The sequence below is a fragment of the Chionomys nivalis genome, chromosome 6 (genome assembly GCF_950005125.1).
Source record: "Chionomys nivalis chromosome 6, mChiNiv1.1, whole genome shotgun sequence".
Lineage (NCBI taxonomy): Eukaryota > Metazoa > Chordata > Mammalia > Rodentia > Cricetidae > Chionomys > Chionomys nivalis.
The window spans coordinates 864,233-885,078 of NC_080091.1; the positions used below are offsets into that span (position 1 = coordinate 864,233).

Sequence of the window (20,846 nt, forward strand, 5' to 3'; positions counted from 1 at the left end):
AATTTTCCGCCTCCTCCCCGCCTCCCATTTCCCTCCCCCTCCTCCCGCCCCTCTCCCCCTCCCCCTACTCCTCTTCTCCTCCCTCTCCAGCCCCAGGAGCAGTCAGGGTTCCCTGCCCTGTGGAAAGTCCAAGGTCCTCCCCACTCCATCCAGGTCTAGGAAGGTGAACATCCAAACTGTCTAGGCTCCCACAAAGCCAGAACATGAAGTAGGATCAAAACCCCGTGCCATTGTCCTTGGCCTCTCATCAGCTCTCATTGTCCGCCATGTTCAGAGAGTCTGATTTTATCCCATGCTTTTTCAGTCACAGTCCAGCTGGCCTTGGTGAGCTCCCAATAGATCAGACCCACTGTCTCAGTGGGTGGGTGCACCCCTCATGGTCCTGACTTCCTTGCTCATGTTCTCCCTCCTTCTGCTCCTCGTTAGGACCTTGGGAGCTCAGTCTGGTGCTCCAGTGTGGGCCTCTGTCTCTATCTCCATCCATCGCTAGATGAAGGTTCTATGGTGATATGCAAGATATTCATCAGTATGTCTATAGGATAGGTTCATTTCAGGTTCCCTATCCTCAGCTGCCCAAGGAAATAACTGGGAACATTGCCCTGGGCACCTGGTAGCCACTCCAGGTTCAAGTCTCTTGCCAACCCTTAGGTGGCTCCCTTAACTAAGATATGTGCTTCCCTGCTCACCTATCCAACCTTCCTTTATCTCCAATCATCCCGTTTCCCCAAGTTCCCCACATCCTCTCCTTCACACTTTTCTCTCCCCATCTTCCCTTACCCCCATCCCACCCCACCCCCAAGATTCCAATTTATTGCCCGGCAATCTTGTCTACTTCCCATAGCCAGGAGGATAACTATATGTTTTTCCTTGGGCTCACCCTCTTATTTAGCTTCTTTAGGATCACAAATTATAGACTCAGTGGCCCCTATCCACGGCTAGAAACCAATTATGAGTGAGTACATCCCATGATCTTCTTTTTGGGTCTGGGTTACCTCACTCAGGATAGTATTTTCTATTTCCATCCATTTGCATGCAAAATTCGAGAAGTCATTGTTTTTTACCGCAGAGTAGTACTCTAATGTATATATATTCCACACTTTCTTCATCCATTCTTCCATTGAAGGACATCTAGGTTGCTTCCAGGTTCTGCCTATTACAAATAATGCTGCTATGAACATAGTTGAACAAATGCTTTTGTCATATGATAGGGTATCTCTTGGGTATATTCCCAAATCAGTTATTTCTTATGAAACTCCTGGACAGTCTTCTGTCTTCCTATTCTAGCAGGTGGATTTTTGCCCTGGCCTTCTTTGTAGGTGGCTGAGGCTCATTTGTACCTAGGATACATTTCTCACTGTATCCTAGGTGCAGTTTCCTTCTCAGGCTTGGTTTGTAACTTTTGAAGAACCTGGGGAAACACTGCATTTGCTTCCTGCTCTGGCCCGTTTCCTGCCTCTGGTTTCTGTATCCGATGTCTTAAGGGTCAACAGGTGACTCTTTAGGGTACACAACCTCCAGATGTCAGTATCTTCAGAAGGGGAATATTTTAAATCAGACTTTTTTTTTCTCCTAAGGAAAATGTTATTCCTTTAGAACACCATTGCTTCCTTTTTCCTTATTGACTCTTACATATTTTGTCATTTAAAAATATCTACACTAATTATTTCTTTGGATATTTGGTGGCAATGATTTGCTTTTCTCCCTTTTTGATTTTAACATTATGAAAAAGTTATTTGTTCTCTAGAAAAATAAGCATATTTATTTTTGTTTCATTACAAGTCTGAAGGTTAATTTTTGTGAATTAATTTGGGAATGGTATCACATTTTCTTAAAAGGCAATAATAGGGTAGAGTAGTATTTGTTTGACATTCTTAAATTAGCATATTCTTATTTTATAAATGCTTTGAAATTTCTTAATCTGTGTTAAATATTTTTTGTTTCCCAGATTATTGTTCAGTTGTAACAATTGTGGACCAGACAGATGTGAAGTTAACATGCATGCTCTTTAGTAGGAACTATGAAGACCTTCCAGTCATTTATAAAGTTGGAGACATTGTTTGTTTCCGCGGACTGAAGGTATGATTCGTACTTTCTACATTTACTAGACGTCTACATCATTCACCAAAAGTATCTAGTACTAACTGTATGACCGCCTTCTTAGAGCGCGATGGTATCAGCTATCAATCATGTGAATGAATTTGCCTGCTCTCTTTCCCGAAGCACGCACTTGAAGCTGTCTTTCTAACTCGTTTCAGTTTGTCCTCTCACTTCCAAGTATAGTTGGTGTTACCAAGTTTCCATGTGGAATTTGTCAAGGATAGGGGCATACATCCTCATAACTTCTTTTTAATTAATTTAGTTTTAAGTTGGGGTCTTGCTGTTGCCCTGTCTAACTTTAAACTCCTGAAGTGTGAGCAGTGTAGTTCTGGTAAACTGAGAAGGGGAAGATTAAAATTCAGTTCGGCTAAAAGAACTTGACTCTTCTGGACAAAGCACTGAGAGAAAAAAGACTATACGGACTGCACCAGGAGTCTGCTTTGTGCGCATGCGTAGTTGACTGTACGGACTGCACCAGGAGTCTGCTTTGTGCGCATGCGTACTTGACTGTACGGACTGCACCAAGAGTCCGCTTTGCGCCCATCCTCTTCTGGACAAAGCGCTGAAAGAAAAGACTGTGCGGACTGCACGAGGAGTCTGCTTTGTGCGCATGCGTACTTGATTGAAAGCTGTGCTGTACGGGCAGGGCAAGGTCACTTGAGGATTGCAAGAACCGGAAACAGAAAAGGGATGCAGTAGGATGCTGCAGAACCATCCTAGTGAGTCTGCACCTCTTTGACACCGTATTATTTTCCTCATTACTATGACAAAATATTATCAGATGCAATTTACATAAAGTTCAGTGTGGCTCAGTTTCGTAGTAGAGATGTTGGCATTTTTCCTCACAATGCTGCCAGAGCAGGAAGCAGAGAAAGCAAGAGTAGAAACTGGAATGGTATGGACCCTCCTTCCAACAACCTAGGCCCAGTGCTGCATAGCAGCCACAGACAGGGCTGCTACCACAGGAGTACGAGGCAAGTCTTGCACACACAGTACCAGGCACCTTGTCCACTACAGTGAGACATCACAAACACACACAGTACCAGGTACCTTGTCCACTACAGTAATACATCACAAAGTCAGCCTTATCTCGCCAAGATCATAGGAAGGCTTCTCGTGCACATCTGTTAAAACCCTACATGAGTCCACAACTGTTTGCAGGGTGAGTCCCACTAAGGAGGAAGGGCTTTGGGGAAACCCTGAGCTTGCTACAAATTCACCCTAAGAAGACATAAGTTCAAGCTTTTGTCCATTTCAGGAGCTCAGCTAGCAACTTGCCAAAATGACAAAACTGCCCCTCCAGAGGAGGTGACAGCTCAGAACCTTGGCAGTGCTCCACTACGGGGTCTAGTCAAGAAGAGAAGCTCTGGGTACAAGTAGAGGAACTTAGAAGAGACAGTTTTTAAAAAGCAATTAGACTTTCCAAATTAATTCCACAGGGGCGCAGACATTAAGTCTGTTAAACAGTAATTTATCAGCAGATACTGTAATTTTCCCAAAAGATTAAGCAGAGCACCACTTTCAGCAAATTAAAAAATATTAAATGAGTGAAAAGAAATCAGTCACAGAAACAGACAAATAGAATCTGAAAAAGAAGCAAATAGAAATCCAGTACCTAAAAGGAACAGCAAATGAAAAGTCTACTGGAGGGGTTGATATGGAAGAGACTTTAAAGATAGAGCCTAAGACATTACCAGGTATGAAGTACTGTAGTGGGGAGCTGCGGGCCTCTTCCCACAGCCCGGCTCCCGCATGGTTAGCTTTATACACGAAATAACAACACACAAACTCTATTCATTTAAACACTGCTTGGCCCATTTCTGTTCATGTGTGTAGCACCCCAAGATGCGCTTACCGGGAAGATTCTAGCCTACGTCCATCCTGGATCAGAGCTTCATCGCATCTGCTCTGGAGAGGAGAGCATGGCGTCTGTCTCTCAGAGGAGCTACCCTGCATCTGAGCTCACTTCCTCTTCCTACCAGCATTCTATTCTGTCTACTCCACCCACCTAAGGGATGGCCTATCAAATGGGCCAAGGCAGTTTGTTTATTGACAAATGACCTTCCTCCATCAAAGTACCAGTACTAGATAAAAATAAATGGACCACAGTGGGCTTGGTGACAATATCTAATAATGTCATTTGCATGTAGTTATGATACAGGAGAAAAGAAGTGAATGGGAGGTGCGGATACATACACACACACACATCCAATCTTAGAAAGTCAGCAATGTTTGGAGAAACCATATGGGAGAACATCTGCAATGATTTTTGATAAAATTTCATTTACGTATAATTTTATTTCTAAATAAAATATTCTTCAGTAAAGTGAAACCTTTCCAAATAGAATCTTGTTAAGAAGTGGCAAAGCTATTTGAGAGTGAATAAATATGAAGCTTTTTTGTTATTATTCTAGCAATTTCACTGAGATAAATGAGTGTTTGGGGCAAGAGCAGTCATGTAAGATGACAGTGTTGTGTAGTAGAGTGTGCAGAGGGCAGTGGGATGGAAAGCAGGGAGTGAGGTAGAAAACACTGATTCGGCACCCACTGAGACGCAAGGATCATTTGTACCCCAGGAGTAAGCGGTACCCTAAGAACAGCAAAAGAACAATAGGACACAGCTGCTGAGCAGCACAGACTGGGGGCCAAAAGGGAATCGGCCCTGTGCAGCACTCCTGGACCTGCAATAATGTGTTTAGAGTGAATATGTCCTGACTAACAGCAGAGTATAAATAAGTAAATATCAAGTGTCATGTGCTACCTACAAACTGCGCTTAATATGAAGACATAAATTGGAACTAAAACTATAAGAAATAATTGTCAAGCAACAACAAAATGAAATGGCTATATCTTACTATCAGACATGAAGAACCACCAGAAATTTGTGAAGAGAAAGGGGAGCATTTTATATGAACAAAGTCAGTTTGGGAAGAAAATACTAAAACCACTTATTTGATAAATGAGCCTGAAGACTCAGGCAGCTAAAGTCCTTCCGGCATGGCCCAGCTCACTCATAGCGAGGGTGACTTAGCCTCTGTTGCGTGTGCTTGCTTCACACATTGGTGGGTTCTGGATTCCACTATACCACAGAAATAACTGGCACATTATATTTTCCTCTAGGAAAATTATACTTCAATAAATTAAACACACAAATGTAAGAGTGCAAGTTTAGAGAATCGGGATAACTATTAGTTAGCTACTGGTCTAAAAAGTATCAATTGTACTGTTTTAAAGTTGAATGCTTCTATACTCTGATACAGTATGTGTTGATTGTATTGTTTCATGAATTAATTCAGTAAGAAATAGTAAAGGGTCACTCTGCTTCTCACACTAGAAAAACTTAACATCTCAAGTTCTTTGGTTCCTGGGTTTCATATCAGCTGTTTTGTTTGTTTTCTGCTTTGTCCCACGTTATTAGATCCAAGTATATAAAAACGAACTTCAGGCAATCAGCAAGTATGGTTTTGCATCTTTGACATTTGATGGTACTTTACTGTCTCCTATGACACTGCGCACTTCTGGCAAAAACTATAGCATCACTGCTCTGGACCACAATATGGTAGAAGCCTTGCGGGCTTGGGCATCCACACATGTGCCACCTTCCTCCACCCTACTGCCGCTCTCTGACGTCCACCCCATGCAGTACTGTGACCTGACCTGTCAGCTCCTCGGCAAAGCAGAAGTGGATGGGACATCTTTTCTTCTGAAGGTACGTTTTAAATCCTTGAGGCGGTGCTAACGCACAGTAAGGAGCCTGCGGCCCTCCCATAACTGATTTACAAGCTATTTTATACTGAGTTAAAATTCTTGATGCTGTGCTCCTGCATTTCTCTGTGCCTTCCCTCCGGAGAGAACACCATTGTCAGATGTGTACTTTACAAATGGTATGATATCTGCATTTATTTCTTATTTTAATAATAAAACCCACGAGTTCTTTTAGTGACACTCCAGGGTGTGTTTCTGCTGCTCTGTGAAAGTTAGCTATGTTGTCCCCAATCCACTTCAGTTCTGGCCCTGTCATAACTGCCTGACTCACGGGAGAGGCACAGGTAATACTGAGATATTTCTTATCTTTCTTGTTTTTAAAGCAGCCAAAAAAAAAAAAATAGGAACATAAGTAATGCCCATGAATGACCTGCAGAAGGTCATTACTTAATCAAATTCTTTGCTGGACCATACTTTTCAGGATTTTTTGAGCAGTACTGCTATATGACCAAGGTCCTGTGCTTAATTCTCTGTCACTTGTAATAAATAATCAGACCGTCAGTGAAATGTCGTGGTGCTTGGACAAGATTAAGGGCTTACCCATACTGCTGGCACGTTTCGAAGGAACCCTCAAAGTGAAAGTCCAGCTTCACAGAAACAGTGCTGTGAGAAAGCAAATACTTAAAGTGAGCGAGTGAAGGGAGGCTACCCGGAACTGATGTCCCCTGACCAGCCACTAAACGTTCCAGAGAACAGAGATGCTGACTCTGTGCCGGGTTCCTTTAGACGATTGTGCTGAGAAAAGCAGTTGAATTCTGAGCTAAAGCCTTGCGAGCTCAGTGAATAGCGGCAAGAGTGCATTTCTCTCTCAAGCACCGTGTGAGTAGATAGATTGTTTCTCTCTCAAGCACCGTGTGAGTAGATAGATTGTTTTTCTCTCTCAAGCACCGTGTGAGTAGATAGATTGTTTCTCTCTCAAGCACCGTGTGAGTAGATAGATTGATTTTTTTCACATAAGTCATCCAGCTCTTGAGTAACTTATTTTACCTTGGAGAAAGAGTTTTTCTTTAAACAATTTACTCTTTGAGAATTTCGTGCTTGCATGCAATGAAACGTGATCACAGTCCACTCCCACATCTCCTCTAACTGTCCCGCATCCCTACTTCCTCTTGCAGCAGCCAGCAGCTGCCAGTCACTTCTCGGTTAGGGGTGAAGCCTGGGCGGGTCCTCTGCCTTGAGGCTGCAGTGTTGATGAGTATGAACAAGATCAAGGAATTATTTGAAAATCAGCATTAAGAAGTGAATGTAAAAAAGTTAAGTTTTCTTAGGGATAGTTTAAAATTATGTCTCAAGTCTCTGCATATGATCTAACAATTTTAATTTTATAAATTTCCTGTGTAGAAATTCTTTTAAATGTTTGGGAAAAGTGCACTTGAAACAAAACAAAAGACTACTTCTGTGTGCTAGAATGTTCTTTAACTATATGTGAAGTTACAGACATGGACTTGTTGAAATAAACTTTAGTAATAGTCTGCTTATTGATATGCCTTCATTCATAGACTGAAAATGTCCATACAATAGCAAAAATGTCTTTGGAGATAAATAACAATATTCTCTTAATGACTTTTTCAGAATGGAATTTTGATTTTTTTTTTCTGATAATTTTGTTCTTTGAGATATGGTCTCTGTACAAAGCCCTTGCTGTCCTGGCTCACTATTTAGACCAGACTGGCCTTGAACTCACAGAGATCTGCCTACATCTGGTATTAAAGGTCTGCACTATTACTACTGACCTCAGACATAATTTTTTAATTAACTATTAAAAACAGAAGCAAGCAGACATTATTCTCTCTGAATTATACCTGGTTAGTATGTAAAATAATATAATTATTTTCTTATTCAACCTTAGCACAGTACTAACTGTGGCCCACTTTTTAGTAATCATGGTGCATTCATTTCCAGTTTTCTCAGCAGCCATGTGTTCTCGTATCATTTCTGTTGCTGTGATAAGACCACAAGCAACCTAGAGAAGGGTTAATCTGGTTTATACTTTTAGGTCACAGTCCAAAGGATATGAGGGCAGGTATTCAATCAGGAACTTGAAGCTTGAAATTCCACACCAAAAATCCTCTAACTTTAAACGTAGAATTCATGCAAAACTCAGTAAGTATGGCAGAAAGCATGGAGGATGCTACCACTTGTTCACTGGTTTATAGACCAGCTTGTGCTGAGCAGTTTTTTTTCTTGGTTCCGGACTACCTGCCTAAGGATGATGTAGCCCACAGTGGACTGGGCCCTCCTGTATCCATGAATAATCAAAGCAGTCTTCGTCACACAAGCCAGTCTGATCTCGGCAGTTAAGTGAGGCTCTCTTCTCAGACGGATCTGGGCTGTGTCAAGTTGAGAGTTAACCAGATCACCATGTTTTACCAGTGGCTTACAAATGTATTTTTTATTACATGTATATGTGTGGGAATATGCACATTTGTACAGATGCCTAGGGAGGCTGTAGGAGCGTGTCTGACCCCCTAAGGTTGAGGTTACAGGCAGTTGTCAGATGTTTGACATGGGTAGTGGGAATCAAACTCATGACTTCTGCCAGAGCAGCATGCATTGTCAGCTCTCCGGCTTCAGTGATCTTTAAAAATCATTGTACTTTCAGCCTGTTGTATTTATACAGTGCATGTGCAGAGCAAATGCTTTTCAGTTGTAATTTGTTCAAGCATATTCTGTTCTGTTTAGTTTTGTTTTGTTATTCAGTTGAAACTGTTATAGTTTCATGACTTAACACCTCCATTCCATCTCAGAGCTTTATCTTTGGTAGCAATGCAGAAGTCATACATCCCCAAGAGGTGGGGTGTGACCACAGTGTCTTTGAGCCCAGAATAGAAAAAAAAAGTCAGTCTAAAGTCTGCACCAGGTTAGTTTCGTGTGGCATCGTATGGTGATTTTCACATCTTCCTACATTTGTTATGTGACAGACACTGTTGTAATAAGAGCGGCGGGGCTGCGTCCCCAGCACCCGGCCGCCTTCATGGCTTTACCAGAAATAATTACACGGAAACTGTATCTTTTTAAACACTGTTTGGCCCATTAGCTCTAGCCTCTTATTGGCTAGCTCTTACATATTGATCTAACCCATTTTTAATATTCTGTGTAGCACCACGGGCTGGCTTACCAAGAAAGATCTTAACCTGCGTCTGTCTGGAGTGAGAGAATCATGGCGACTCCCTGACTCGGCTTCTTTCTCCCAGCATTCTGTTCTGTTTACTCCACCCACCTAAGGGTTGGCCTATCAAATGGGCTTAGGCAGTTTCTTTATTAATTAACCAATGAAAGCAACAGAATACAAGACCCACCTCCATCAAGACAGTACCTGTTTAGTTGCTCCATGATCACAGAATAAGGGACTTCACACTTTAAAGCATTATAGATACCAGCGTATGTCTGTTTATTTTTAAATTTGACTCTGTTTTTGCAAAAATATTCCTAAGATTTGCTTTACTACCCTATGACAGGTATGGGATGGCACCAGGACGAAGTTTCCCTCTTGGAGAGTCTGCATCCAAGACCTTGTGCTCGAAGGTGACTTAAGTCACATCCTGCGGCTACAGAATCTGGTGATAGACGTTGTAGTTTATGATAATCATGTCCAAATGGCAAAATCCCTGAAGGTGATGTTGACTAGAAAGATGTATGCTATTTTGTTTCTGTGTTCTTTTCAGTTGTAATTTTTGTTGATATAATTTTATTTGTAGATTTATTTGTTATTTAGAGTCTAGAAATTCATTTCAGATTTACTTGTTTCAGCTTTTAAGTTTAGAAAACATATATGTGTCTAAGTTAAAGAAAACTCTGAACCCATCTTATGCAGCCATAAATCTTTATTGTAATTTTTGAGAATAAAATTATATCACATTATTTATCCCTTTCTTCCTCCAAACCCTGCCATGTATCCATTCCCCTTACTTCCTTCCAATTCTTGGCCTCTTTTTCTTTGTTGTTAATGTGTATATTATTGTGTTGATTCATAAATATATAAATACTATATGTTTGATCTTTATAGTGTTACTTGCATGTATGTTTTAGTGTGACATTTGGTATTGGATAACCAATTGATGAGCTCATCCCTGGAGACTCTTTCTCCACTCTCGGCACCGCTGGGTTGCCTGAAGTTCTTTGTTTAGGAATGAAGTGTCACGGCCTCTCTCCCTTCCACATTAGCTGTCTGTTCATATCATCCTTGTTCAGGTCATGTTTAGGCAGCCTCAGAGATAAGACTTCATGGGTTTAGTTCTCTTACATTTCTAGAAGACATATTGTCACCACAAAGTTCCAGTTCCTCTGGCTCTTATAATGTTATCTCATGTCATCTGAAATGATCCCTGAACTTTAGGTGTGAGGCTTGTACTGTTGGTGTGTATTTATCAGGACTGGGCTCTACAATTCTACATTTTGGTTGTGGCTTTCTGGTAGTGATCTTTGTCCATTATAAAGAAGTTCCCTTGATGAGTGGTGATGAGCACACTTGCGGGTGTGAGGCCGTGTATTTCGAGTGTAGTTAGGAATTGTGCTGGTCTGTTAGAGTAGCAGTTGTGGGTTCTCCTCTAACCCTGGGCGGCTGACGAGGTTCCCCTCTTGTTAAACTGACTCTAATCCGATTACAGAGCTGTTGGTTCCCACTAAGGTACGCAGGCTACTGCTGCATCCTTGGGGTTACTGTGCCATGCTGGTCGTTGTTGGGGTTCACGGGCATCGTAGCAGGGTAGGACTCTCGGTTGCTTTTCTTTGGAGCCTCACATGACACCTTCTAGTACCATGAAAGCTCGTCTTCAAGGAAGGGGCCCTCAGGTCAGTTTCAGCTCAGGTTCTCTGTGAAATTCATTTTGTATTAAGCTATTCTTCTAGTATTTTTTACAGATGTACAAGTACAAAATGACATTTTAAACTTTTTGTCTATAAGCTAAAATCATACTTACTAATTACACACTCATATCTCGATGCAGTCTTAAAACAGTGTAAAATACTCATAGTTGTTATTACATCTTGGCCAGTTGTGAACCAATAATTGTAGATTGACTACAGGAAAAAATAAAGATATTGTACTTTTTTTGATGAGAAAACTCTTGTTTTTAATAGTTCTATATTGGTTAGACTTTTGCATTTTATGTTTTTACTGTCATTCCTCTGCTTGTGGAACCCTACTGCATTATTGACAAGACCACGCAAGTAATAAGCATCAGGCACATTGCACAGTAACGTTTACTCAAACTTTAACAAGATACAGCATTGTCTCCAGAAGGCATTTCTGATAAGAGCAACTTGTCATCTTTACTCTGTGATGTGTTCAGAAAGATAGGTTCTCTCTGGCCTGTAGATCCGGATCGTGCAGTGTGGTGCAGGATAATAAACCCCGGCATTCACTATGAAACTTCCTCTTGACGATTTACCACAGGTTCCTCTGAAGCAAAGCTGCATGTGGAACCTTCTGGTGTCCCCACTGTCTCTGCCTCTTGCTCTCCAGAGTGCTCTTGACCTTTGTCTTTCATTCTCATTTTTAGAATAAAAAAAAAGACATTTTCAGATGTCATGAAAGACACTGAAATTTCTGCCTCTGATTTTCTTAAATTTAAAAGTTAATGGTAAGGAAACCATGGTTTTGGCAGTTAAATTCGTGTTTATTAATGTAATTTTTCTCTCCAAATTTCAGTCTTCTTTCTGATCCTTCAAAGGTTACAAAAATCTGCTCTACTAATAAAAAAGTAAGAAGCATTCCAAAAATCATTGAGAAGTCGAAATTGCTTCATTTACTATCCTAGTATCTCACTTTGGATCCTTCTTAGAAAATGCATATTTCCCTCGTGGTTTTCTGCTTTGTTTTTCTGAGGAGCCAGTAAAGGAAGTTGGGAAAGAGTGGACTTGATCCCTCCTCTTGCCTCCCTGTCCTCAGAAGCACACAGGCCACAGAAAGTGAGGTGCCCTGGCATGAGGGGTGGTGGTGGGAGGGTGGACCTTCACCCTGACCACTCTGCTCCGTCGGGGAGTGCGGAGTAGAAGCTGGCTTGGGCTCCTTGTCTCTCCCTTCTACCCCTCCCCTCTCCCTCCATTTGATGCCTCTTTCCACTGTATTATGTCACCACAATGAAACCAGGTGGTGCATACCTTTTATCCCAGGGTTCACGCCTTTAATCTCAGAACTAGACAGGATTACAAAATGAGAGGAGACAGCTCTGTCTCATTCTGAGATTCCTGGAGGCAGGAGCGCCATTTTTGGACTGCGGTCGTGGTCAGAGCCAATGGCTGACTGCTTTGCTTTTCAGATCTTCAGTTTGAACACCAATTTCTCTCTGAGTTTGTATTAATTGTGCTTCAAGGGCGCCTTCTCACCTGCTGCAGTCAGGAATGCTATTTTTATGCAAGTGAATGAAGTCTCCTTTTCTGCAGCCCTTTGTTCACATCTACATAAACGGCAACGCAGTTCACATTGTGTATCTTTTCCCATTAGGTGGAGTGGCAGTCTCTGTTTAAATGGGGTTGTCCAGGCTAGGTTTGAACCATGACATAAACAATACACAGTATTCCCCAGTACCTGGTAATAGAGACTTATACCACAGCACTCTATCTAAATGCCTGTGTGTAGTGAGGAGTGACGGGCCGCTTCCCTGCCACCCCAGCTCCTGGCCGCCTGGCTAGCCTATGCCCCAAAATAATTACACGGAAACTGTATTCTTTTAAACACTGTCTGGCCCATTATCTGTAGCCTCTTATTGGCTAATTTTCACATCTTGCTTTAACCCATTTTTAAAAATGTGTGTAGCACCACAAGGTGGCTTACCAGGGAAGTTCTTAACCTGTGTTTGTGTCAGGTGGGAGAATCATGACGACTGCCTGACTCGGCTTCTTTCTCCCAGCATTCTGTTCTGTCTACTCCGCCTACCTAATATTCTGTCCTATTAAAGGGCCAAGGCAGTTTCTTTATTAACCAATGAAATCAACACAAAACAGAAGACTCTCCCACATCGCCTGTGGCTTTGACTAACCTACTACATGTTCTTACTTGAAATCGTCATTGAAAAAAAAATCTCTAGTTGTTTCTTACACTAAATGTAGCAAAATAGCCAAGACTAAGTCTAATATCGTTATTTCAAAATTCTGGCTTAACCCTATATTTTACTTTATAGAATATATTTTGTAAGATTGTGATAAAAGTACAAGTGCTTTATTAAAAAAAAAACTTTGATATCAATAGAATTTGTAGGATGGGGAAAGCACATAGTGGCACATACCTATAATCTCATCAGTCAGAAGACTAAGGCACAAGCATTGCTGTAGCTATCAGGAAAATTATCTTGTGAAAAGAAATGAAGGCCATTTTTATGTAGTTACATGTTTATAAAGTTTTTCTCCTGTCTCATAGTGAGAGGATATTATTCCTCATATTTAATCTCATTTAAATTTATTCAAGCAAATTCTTTTCAGAAATAACTATCAAAAAGAATTTTATTTAGGTCTTGGATTCCTTGCGTATATTTTATTGATGGCCCTCTGGGATTGGGCCTGCTTGCGTTGTGTAGTGAGCGCATGGGTGTGTGCACAGGCATGCCCCTGGTGACGATCTGATAAGGGCCTCTGAAGCTGCTGTGCAGGCCCAGTGTGTCCCTGCTGCCACTCTCCCCTGGGTAGATGCCGTCCTTGCTTGTCGAATTGCTACCTCATTTTGGTTTTGAATTATCAAATATCAGAAATTGTTTTCATTAGGCCCCTTTTCTGAAATGATCTTCTTTAAAAATCTTTCAGATTGGAAGCTTTCTTAGAATCTATAGCCTCCATACCAGACTTCAGCCAGTTAATTCGGAGTCCATGACTTCACTGGTAAGGTTGGAATTCCATCTTCATGGAGGGACCAGCTATGGTCGGGGGATCAGAGTCTTACCAGAAAGTAACCCTGACGTAGATCAGCTGAAAAGGTGAGTTTTTTATTCTCTTCTTAGAAAATATAAATATGATCATCATTAGGTTATTTATAAGGAAGTATCATTCCTGGGCTGTGTGTGGCCTTTGTCTTTTCCCTGATTCTTCTCATGGACTTGTGGAGAATTTAACTCAGACTCTCGCCCTGACTAGGCCAACTGGGCCTCTGATCTTCCCATCCCAGTCTAGGCAGACTGGGTCACTGATATACCTTAGACCCATCCCCATAGTGTTTATTATTCTAATGGTGAGCCAAGTGAACGTGACTCTTGGTCCAGTATTATTATATAAGTTTTCAACAATTAAACTTCTGTCAGTCTACTGTGTACAGAACAACTTTCATATTCTAAAGGGAGAATCAATGCATCTTCAAAGAGAAAGCACACCATTCTGTAAACTGACAAAATTATTGTCATATCAGTTTTAATTCATTTCAATTGCTTTTAACATTAAGTTTCTATTTTACTAGTTCCATATTATTGTGGCTCACAGTGTACAGCATATTATTTAACTTTTCCATTATTTTTTCTTAATTGCATCTTTTTCATACAATACATTTTAATTATCTTTCCCTATCTCTTCACAGATTTTTCCCTCCTTCCTACACGCCTAACTCCATATTTTCTCTCTCTTAAAATAAACAACAACAAAACAAACAGAAAGACAAATCAAAACACACACACATACACAAGAAAAAAATCAACAGAGACTGAAAATAACAAAACAAAAAGTGCATCCAAAAAAATTACAGAGTTCCTTTTGTATTGACCAAATACTCCCGGCATGAGTCCTGCCCCCTAGTGTGTGGTCAACGTACTCAGGGGCACCGCACTGCAGAGCACTGACTTCCCTTGTCAGCGTGTGTTCTTTGTTAAGTAGCATCTTGGTTTGGGGTGGGACTTTGTGTCCACCTTCCCCTCTCAGGGCTGGGAATTGGTCTAATTTAAACATGTGTGGGTCTTATGAATGCTGTTGCAGTCTCTGAGAGGTCATGAATACATCCACCTGTTGTTCCTGGAAGGTGCTATATCATTGGAGACATTAACACCTCTGACTCTCAGAGTTTTCTGCTTCCTCTTTTGCATAGATTTCTGAGCTTTGAGGGGAGGGCTTTGATTCAGACCTGACTGCTTCAAAGTCTCAACTATCTGCACACTGTCGAGTTGTGATCTCTCTATTAATTGCTATCTACCGCAAAAGGAAACTCTCCTGACGAGGCTGAATGGTGCTCTGCTTGATGGGTAGACTGATGTGTCATTGGGAGTCATTTTATTGCTATGTTCCTTTAACAGAAAAATATTTTTCCCATAAGGCCCATGACCTATCTAGTCTTTGGTTCTTGTCCACGTAACATTGTCATGTATGGGTACCATGTAAGGGAGTAGGTCTTAAATCCAATTTTTAAAAGTGGTGAGTAACTTCTATAACTTTTGTGCTAATATTGCACTGGTATATATTGCAAACAAGTATCTGCTGCAGGCTACATGGTTTGTAGCTGGGTGAAATTCATTTTAGCTTTGAGCTTCATAATTTTTTCTATCACTTTTTTCTTTTAGGTATTATTTCTTCTTGTTTTTCTAGAGCTTTTAAGCATGTTCTTACATTATTAGTACGAAATTTCTCCAGTGTTTTGATGTTGGCTCTAAATTTACCTCTTAGAACCACTTTCATAGTGTCCCGGAAGTTTGGGTTTGTTATATTTTCATTGTCATTGAATTCTAGAAAGTTTCTTGTTTCCTTAATTTCTCCCTTGACCCAGTTTTCTTTTCAATCGTGGTTTCTTCAGTTTCCATGAATTCATAAGCTTTCTGTTGTTTCTGTTGTTGATATTCAGCTTTAATCCACAGAGGTCAGATGGGATACAGGAAGTTATTTCAGTTTGCTCGTATCTGTTGAGAGTTGGTTTTGTCCTAATATGTAGTCAGTTTTGGAGGAAACTCGATGACTGCTGAAGAGAAAGCATGATCTTTGGTATTGGGGTGGACTGTTCTGTAAATGCTGTTAGGTCCACTTAGCTTATGATGTTGTTCAATTCAACCATTTCTCTGTTTTATCGGAAGGACCTGCCTGTTATCAGGGGTGAGGAATTGAGGTCAGTCACTATTAAGGTGTGAGGGTTGGTATGTTGTTTTACCTACAGTAATGTTTCTTTTATGAATTTGGATGTCTTTGTGTTTGGTGCATAAATATTTAGAATTACAATATCCTCTTGGGTTTTTCTGTTGAGTGTGGTAGTGTCTTTCTATCTTTTCTGCTTTGTTTTGGGTTGAATTCAATTTGTCAGATATTAAAATCGCTACACTTGCTTTCTTCTTGGTTCCATTTCCTTGAAATACCTTTTTCCATTCTTTTGCCTGAGGTGGTATCTATTCTTGATGTTATGGTGTGTTTCTTGGGTACAAAGGATTGATCCTGTTTTGTAATCCAGTCAGTTAGTATGTCTTTTTATTTAGGAATTGGAGTCATTAATATGGAGAGTTATTAATGAATAGTTAGTATTTATTAATTCTTAATGTTTTCTTATCGTGGTGTGGGCTTCCCCCCCTCCTCAATTTAGACCAACTTCTGGGGTTATTTATTCCTTGTATCCTCTTTGGTGTAATTAACCTTCTCTTCAGACTGAAGTTTTCTTTTTCCTCCTTTCCATGGAGTTGTATTAGTGCACAGAAATTGATTGAAATGTTTCCTTTCATCATCTATTGTGATTGGTAGTTTCACTGGTACATTTGTCTGAGCTGGCATCCATGATCTCAGTCCAGGCCCTTCTGGCTTTTGGAGTCTTCACTCTAAAGTCTGTTGTTATCTGATACTTGGTCCTTTTCCCTTCCACCCTTTAATATTCTTTCTTTGTTCTGTTTGTCTAGTGTTTCCATTGTGAGGATCATGGGGAGTTTCTTTCATGGTCCTTTCTATTTGGTGTTCTGTATGCTTCTTATACTTTGATAAACATCTCTTTAGGTTGGAAAAATTCTCTGTTATTATTTTGTTGAAAGTATTTTCTGGCCCATGGAAAAGATCTGTCCATAGTGCCGCAGTCTGCTGGCTGTTCTGACTTCTCTGTCAGTTCTTTTACCCTGTCTTTAAGACCTAAAGTCCTCTCTTCCATATCTTGTACTCTGTTGGTGAAACTTACCTTAGAGTTCTTTGCTTGACATCGTTACTTTTTCATTTTCAGGATTTACTTGAGTTTGTGTTTTCATTAGTATTTTTCTTTATTAAATTCTACTTTCATGTCTTGAATTGTTTTTATTATTTCAACTGTTTGAGTTTTCAAATATTTCATTAAGACATTTATTCCTATCATCTTTAAGGTCTTTAAACATATTCATAATTGCTATGTTAAAGTCCTTGTTTTATATTTTGGCTAAATTGCTCTTCTCAGGGACTATTGCAGAGGAGTTGCTGCCTTCTGGGGGAGCCCTCTGGTCTTGGGTACTCATGTCTGTGTTTCTGCACTGTGAGCTAGGCATCTGGTGTGAGGGTGTTTCAGGTGTTTCTTGGTGTAGATATCTAGTTTTGTCTGTGTTGGGTAGGTGTTCTGTTCTTTGAGTTGTTTTGCCCAGTCTGTGTCCTATCCAAGTATGGCAACTGTGGGATCCCTGAGTCTCAGTGAAACGTGATGGCTTGTAGAGAGAGAGAGCTTTTCTGCTCGTTGGCAGGGGTCACAAAGGAATGGAGATGGGCTATAAGGAGAGGCTGAGAGGAGTCATGTTGAAGAATTAGTGGGATCCTGGGTCTGTACCAAGACCCTGAGTCCTAAGTGGATGTGAACAGGGAGGAGGGGCTCCTTAGGCAGGCAGACTGCAGCAATACAAAAGGTAAGTGGCAAGTGTGGAGAGGCTAAAATGAGGAGGACAGGAAGAGGGATGTTGGTCTCCCACCTGGGTCTCAGCAGAGAGGGGTTCTGCTAGTCGGTGGAGTCAAAGAGTCAAAGAGGAATGAAGAGGGCTGAGCTGGAAGGGGAGGCTAAAGCAGACTGCCAGGTCTAGCTCTGGGGGAGAACAGGGACTTCTTTCATACCAACCGGCAGTGTCCCTCATTGATGCTGCTTGCTTTTCCAAACTTGAGTGACATTCTCTCAACTGCAAATGTTAGCCATTCAATTCCCGGACAAGTGTGTTTGTTTTTGTGGTATTATACTGACTGGCTCATCCACGCAATACCTTTCTTACCTTTGCTCTTAATTTTGAGGGTGTTGTAGTCCTCAGACAGTTTTATAAAAGCCATAGACAGCTGAGTAGAATCTGGCACATTTTATGATTGTATGGACTCCTGGATTTAATGAGTAGAGATAAACTGCCGTACTGACTTTCTTACTCCATTTGACTTCACACTTTTGTGTTTCAGAGCTTTAGAATCTGTAGATTTGGCAGCCATTCAGCCCTCAAATGATACCTGTCAATCAGAAGATGAAGACGACTGTTTAACATCTTCAAGTAAGGATGATGTGTAGCACTGGCATTTTACTTCCTCATAATCCCACGAGCACAGTTATCTTTTTGAATGTTTTCTTCCCTGTCTCTTTTTAAATTCATATGTCTATACATGTTGTGCATGTGTATTCACATTAAAACAACACCTTCAGCCTTTGTCCTTGTCACATCCAAAACTAAGCATAGCTCACTTTTTAGTATGTATTCACACTTTCATATTAGAGTAACAGTGATTACTTACTTATGATGTGGGTATAGTTTTTCGTATTCATTGAAAAAAAATCTAATTGGATTTCCTAGGCAACAACTGTTTTGCTTATCAGTTTCTAAAAGGAGCAAAAGGTTCTTTTACCTTTATCTTAACCAGTCCATGGTTTTTGCTCAAGGGCATCTTGGATTTTGATGCAGACGGAGTCATCCAGATCTCACAAAGGTATCTTTGTGGAAGTTAGTGGACTGTAGGCTTTTGTGCTGGGCTCTGTCGCCAGTGATGGAGCATATGTCAGTAGCTCCTGACTTGATGTGGAGGGACGAGGAGCAATGGAAGAACTTCTAGTTAGAGTACCTGTTCCCTTTTCATATTTAAATAGCTTCAGTGCCACCAGAACATCAAATGAGCTAAATGAGTTTATTTTGTGGCTTCTATTTTCCACTTGTGAGTGTATTGTGACGTATGTGCTCTCCCTTACTAATAGTGGTTGCAAAATCGTTTCTTGTAAAAAAAAAATATTCTTTATGAATTGTCTTCCTTTCTTTGTCAGCAGTCAAAGTGTGGGTTGATTTCTAAGTTCTCTTTGATATGTTGGTTTGCCAGTCTTTATGACAATACTTTATTGACTACTGTGTCTCGAGGTCATGTAGTATAAATACACTCATGTTCTTCTGTCATGATCTTCAATTATCTAAATTCCCCTTAAACACAGGAGAAATGTTGCCTATCAATTTTTGTGACTAACCTATTATTTTTATTAGAATTATGTTGAATTTACAAATAAATTGGGGGGGGAAGACATTTGAACATTTATTTATGCTTTCTTCAGTTTCTCTGGAGAGTGTTACGTAGTCTCGGCTTTACATTAAGTTTCTAACAGATATCTTAAAGAGCTACATATTGTGTTATTTTCTTTTCTCTTCCTGTAGACTCTGGCTCAGACCTGGTTTCACTGTATGCGGTAGAAAGATGTCAGCAATTCTGTGCTACAAGTAAGCCCACTTCCGGTACAGTAACTACTGCGCATATGCCTGCTTAGTAAGCCCACTTCCGGTACAGTAACTACTGCGCATATGCCTGCTTAGTAAGCCCACTTCCGGTACAGTAACTACTGCGCATATGCCTGCTTAGTAAGCCCACTTCCATTGCAGTAACCAGCTCACAGATACCTGCTTTGCATCTCCCAAATGATCCCTTCGTACCTACCAGTGACCTATGATCATCATAGGGACACTTAATGCTTATATTTAGCTTTTATTCCCCTGCCTCATCCTACAGTGATATAAGATAGAACCCATATATGTGCATATTTCTAAATTGAATACGTGTTTTAACTTATAAATAATTAAGATTTATAAAATTTGTAGTATTCAACATGTCCTAAGCTTAATGATATAAATTCTACTCTGACATTAATTTCAATAAAATTATGTATTGTGTTTAACATTGTACATGTAAGAAACTCTTTACCCTGTGCCCCGGAACAATGATGGTACATATTTACCAGATAGACCCTTGTTACATCATCTAAGTTGGCACAAAGCTTTTATCCAGAAAAAAAAAGTTGTGATCAGAAGTTCATGAAATACTTCATTAAATGTATGGTGCTACGCGGTAGGAGTTATTCCTGTGGTGAGCATGGAATGGGAGCCGGAAAAGAAGGTGCCTTATAATCAGTTCTTAGATGTTATACATAAATTGCCATAGGTGCACTGTGCAGAGGCAGCGACCTCCATAAGCAGTAAGCATATATAGTGCACAGAAAATATACTTATGAAAATAGTTCCAGGTATCTCTGGAGGAAAAACGGATTCCAGAATTTGGTTAAGGGAATTAGAGATAAATCAAGAACATCCTGAACTGCTAGAAAGTAAAGACATTCCCAGCTAATGGTAAACAGCCAGTCTGACCCGCTCATCAGATCATGTTGGTGATAGGTTAGAGTCCAGTGAGTCAGCCCAGGATGTCTGAACTTGGCTGATAATGAGGAAATAGTAAACTGGAATTGGATGAAAACTCTGTGGGCTAAAATGGCTAACTAATGTAAAAAAGAAAAATACTAAATAACATCATTTTGCCAACACAAAATTATTGGTAATTATTGGTTTGTGAGTCTGTGGCTTTTAAACTACTAAGTTCTAAATGTTTGATAAAGAATAACACATTTACCTTTGCAAGTTAGAAGGATGGGGGATTCGTTCAGAATAGATTAAGCTAAACACCCTTTAATCAGCTGCGCCAGTTCCCTCCCCTGGAGGAGGAGAGAAGGTCCATTCTCGTGGATCCATTCTTTGGGTGTACTGAGAAATATAATGTCATATATGTAGTCTCTATGCCAAAAAAGCAAGATCAGAATCTCAAACTGAGAAAAAACAAACTAGCTGCACCTAAGTAGATTTGTATTCAGCAAAACAACCACTTGCGCCTCT

General features: G+C 40.4%; 1 protein-coding gene across 4 annotated transcripts in view; it reads left to right on the top strand.

Moving 5' to 3' along the window:
* Window positions 1–20,846, top strand: part of LOC130875741 (protection of telomeres protein 1-like) — a 59,170-nt gene that overhangs the window by 22,116 nt on the left and 16,208 nt on the right. For 3 of the 4 annotated variants that reach the window (XM_057771875.1, XM_057771878.1, XM_057771876.1), the window contains exons 5-10: window positions 1,946–2,076; window positions 5,516–5,806; window positions 9,321–9,476; window positions 13,600–13,769; window positions 18,121–18,209; window positions 19,347–19,409. In XM_057771875.1, the coding sequence (XP_057627858.1) occupies window positions 1,946–2,076; window positions 5,516–5,806; window positions 9,321–9,476; window positions 13,600–13,769; window positions 18,121–18,209; window positions 19,347–19,409 (900 nt within the window). The remainder of the gene's footprint in view (window positions 1–1,945; window positions 2,077–5,515; window positions 5,807–9,320; window positions 9,477–13,599; window positions 13,770–18,120; window positions 18,210–19,346; window positions 19,410–20,846) is intronic. The other variant, XM_057771879.1, reaches the window with a different exon arrangement.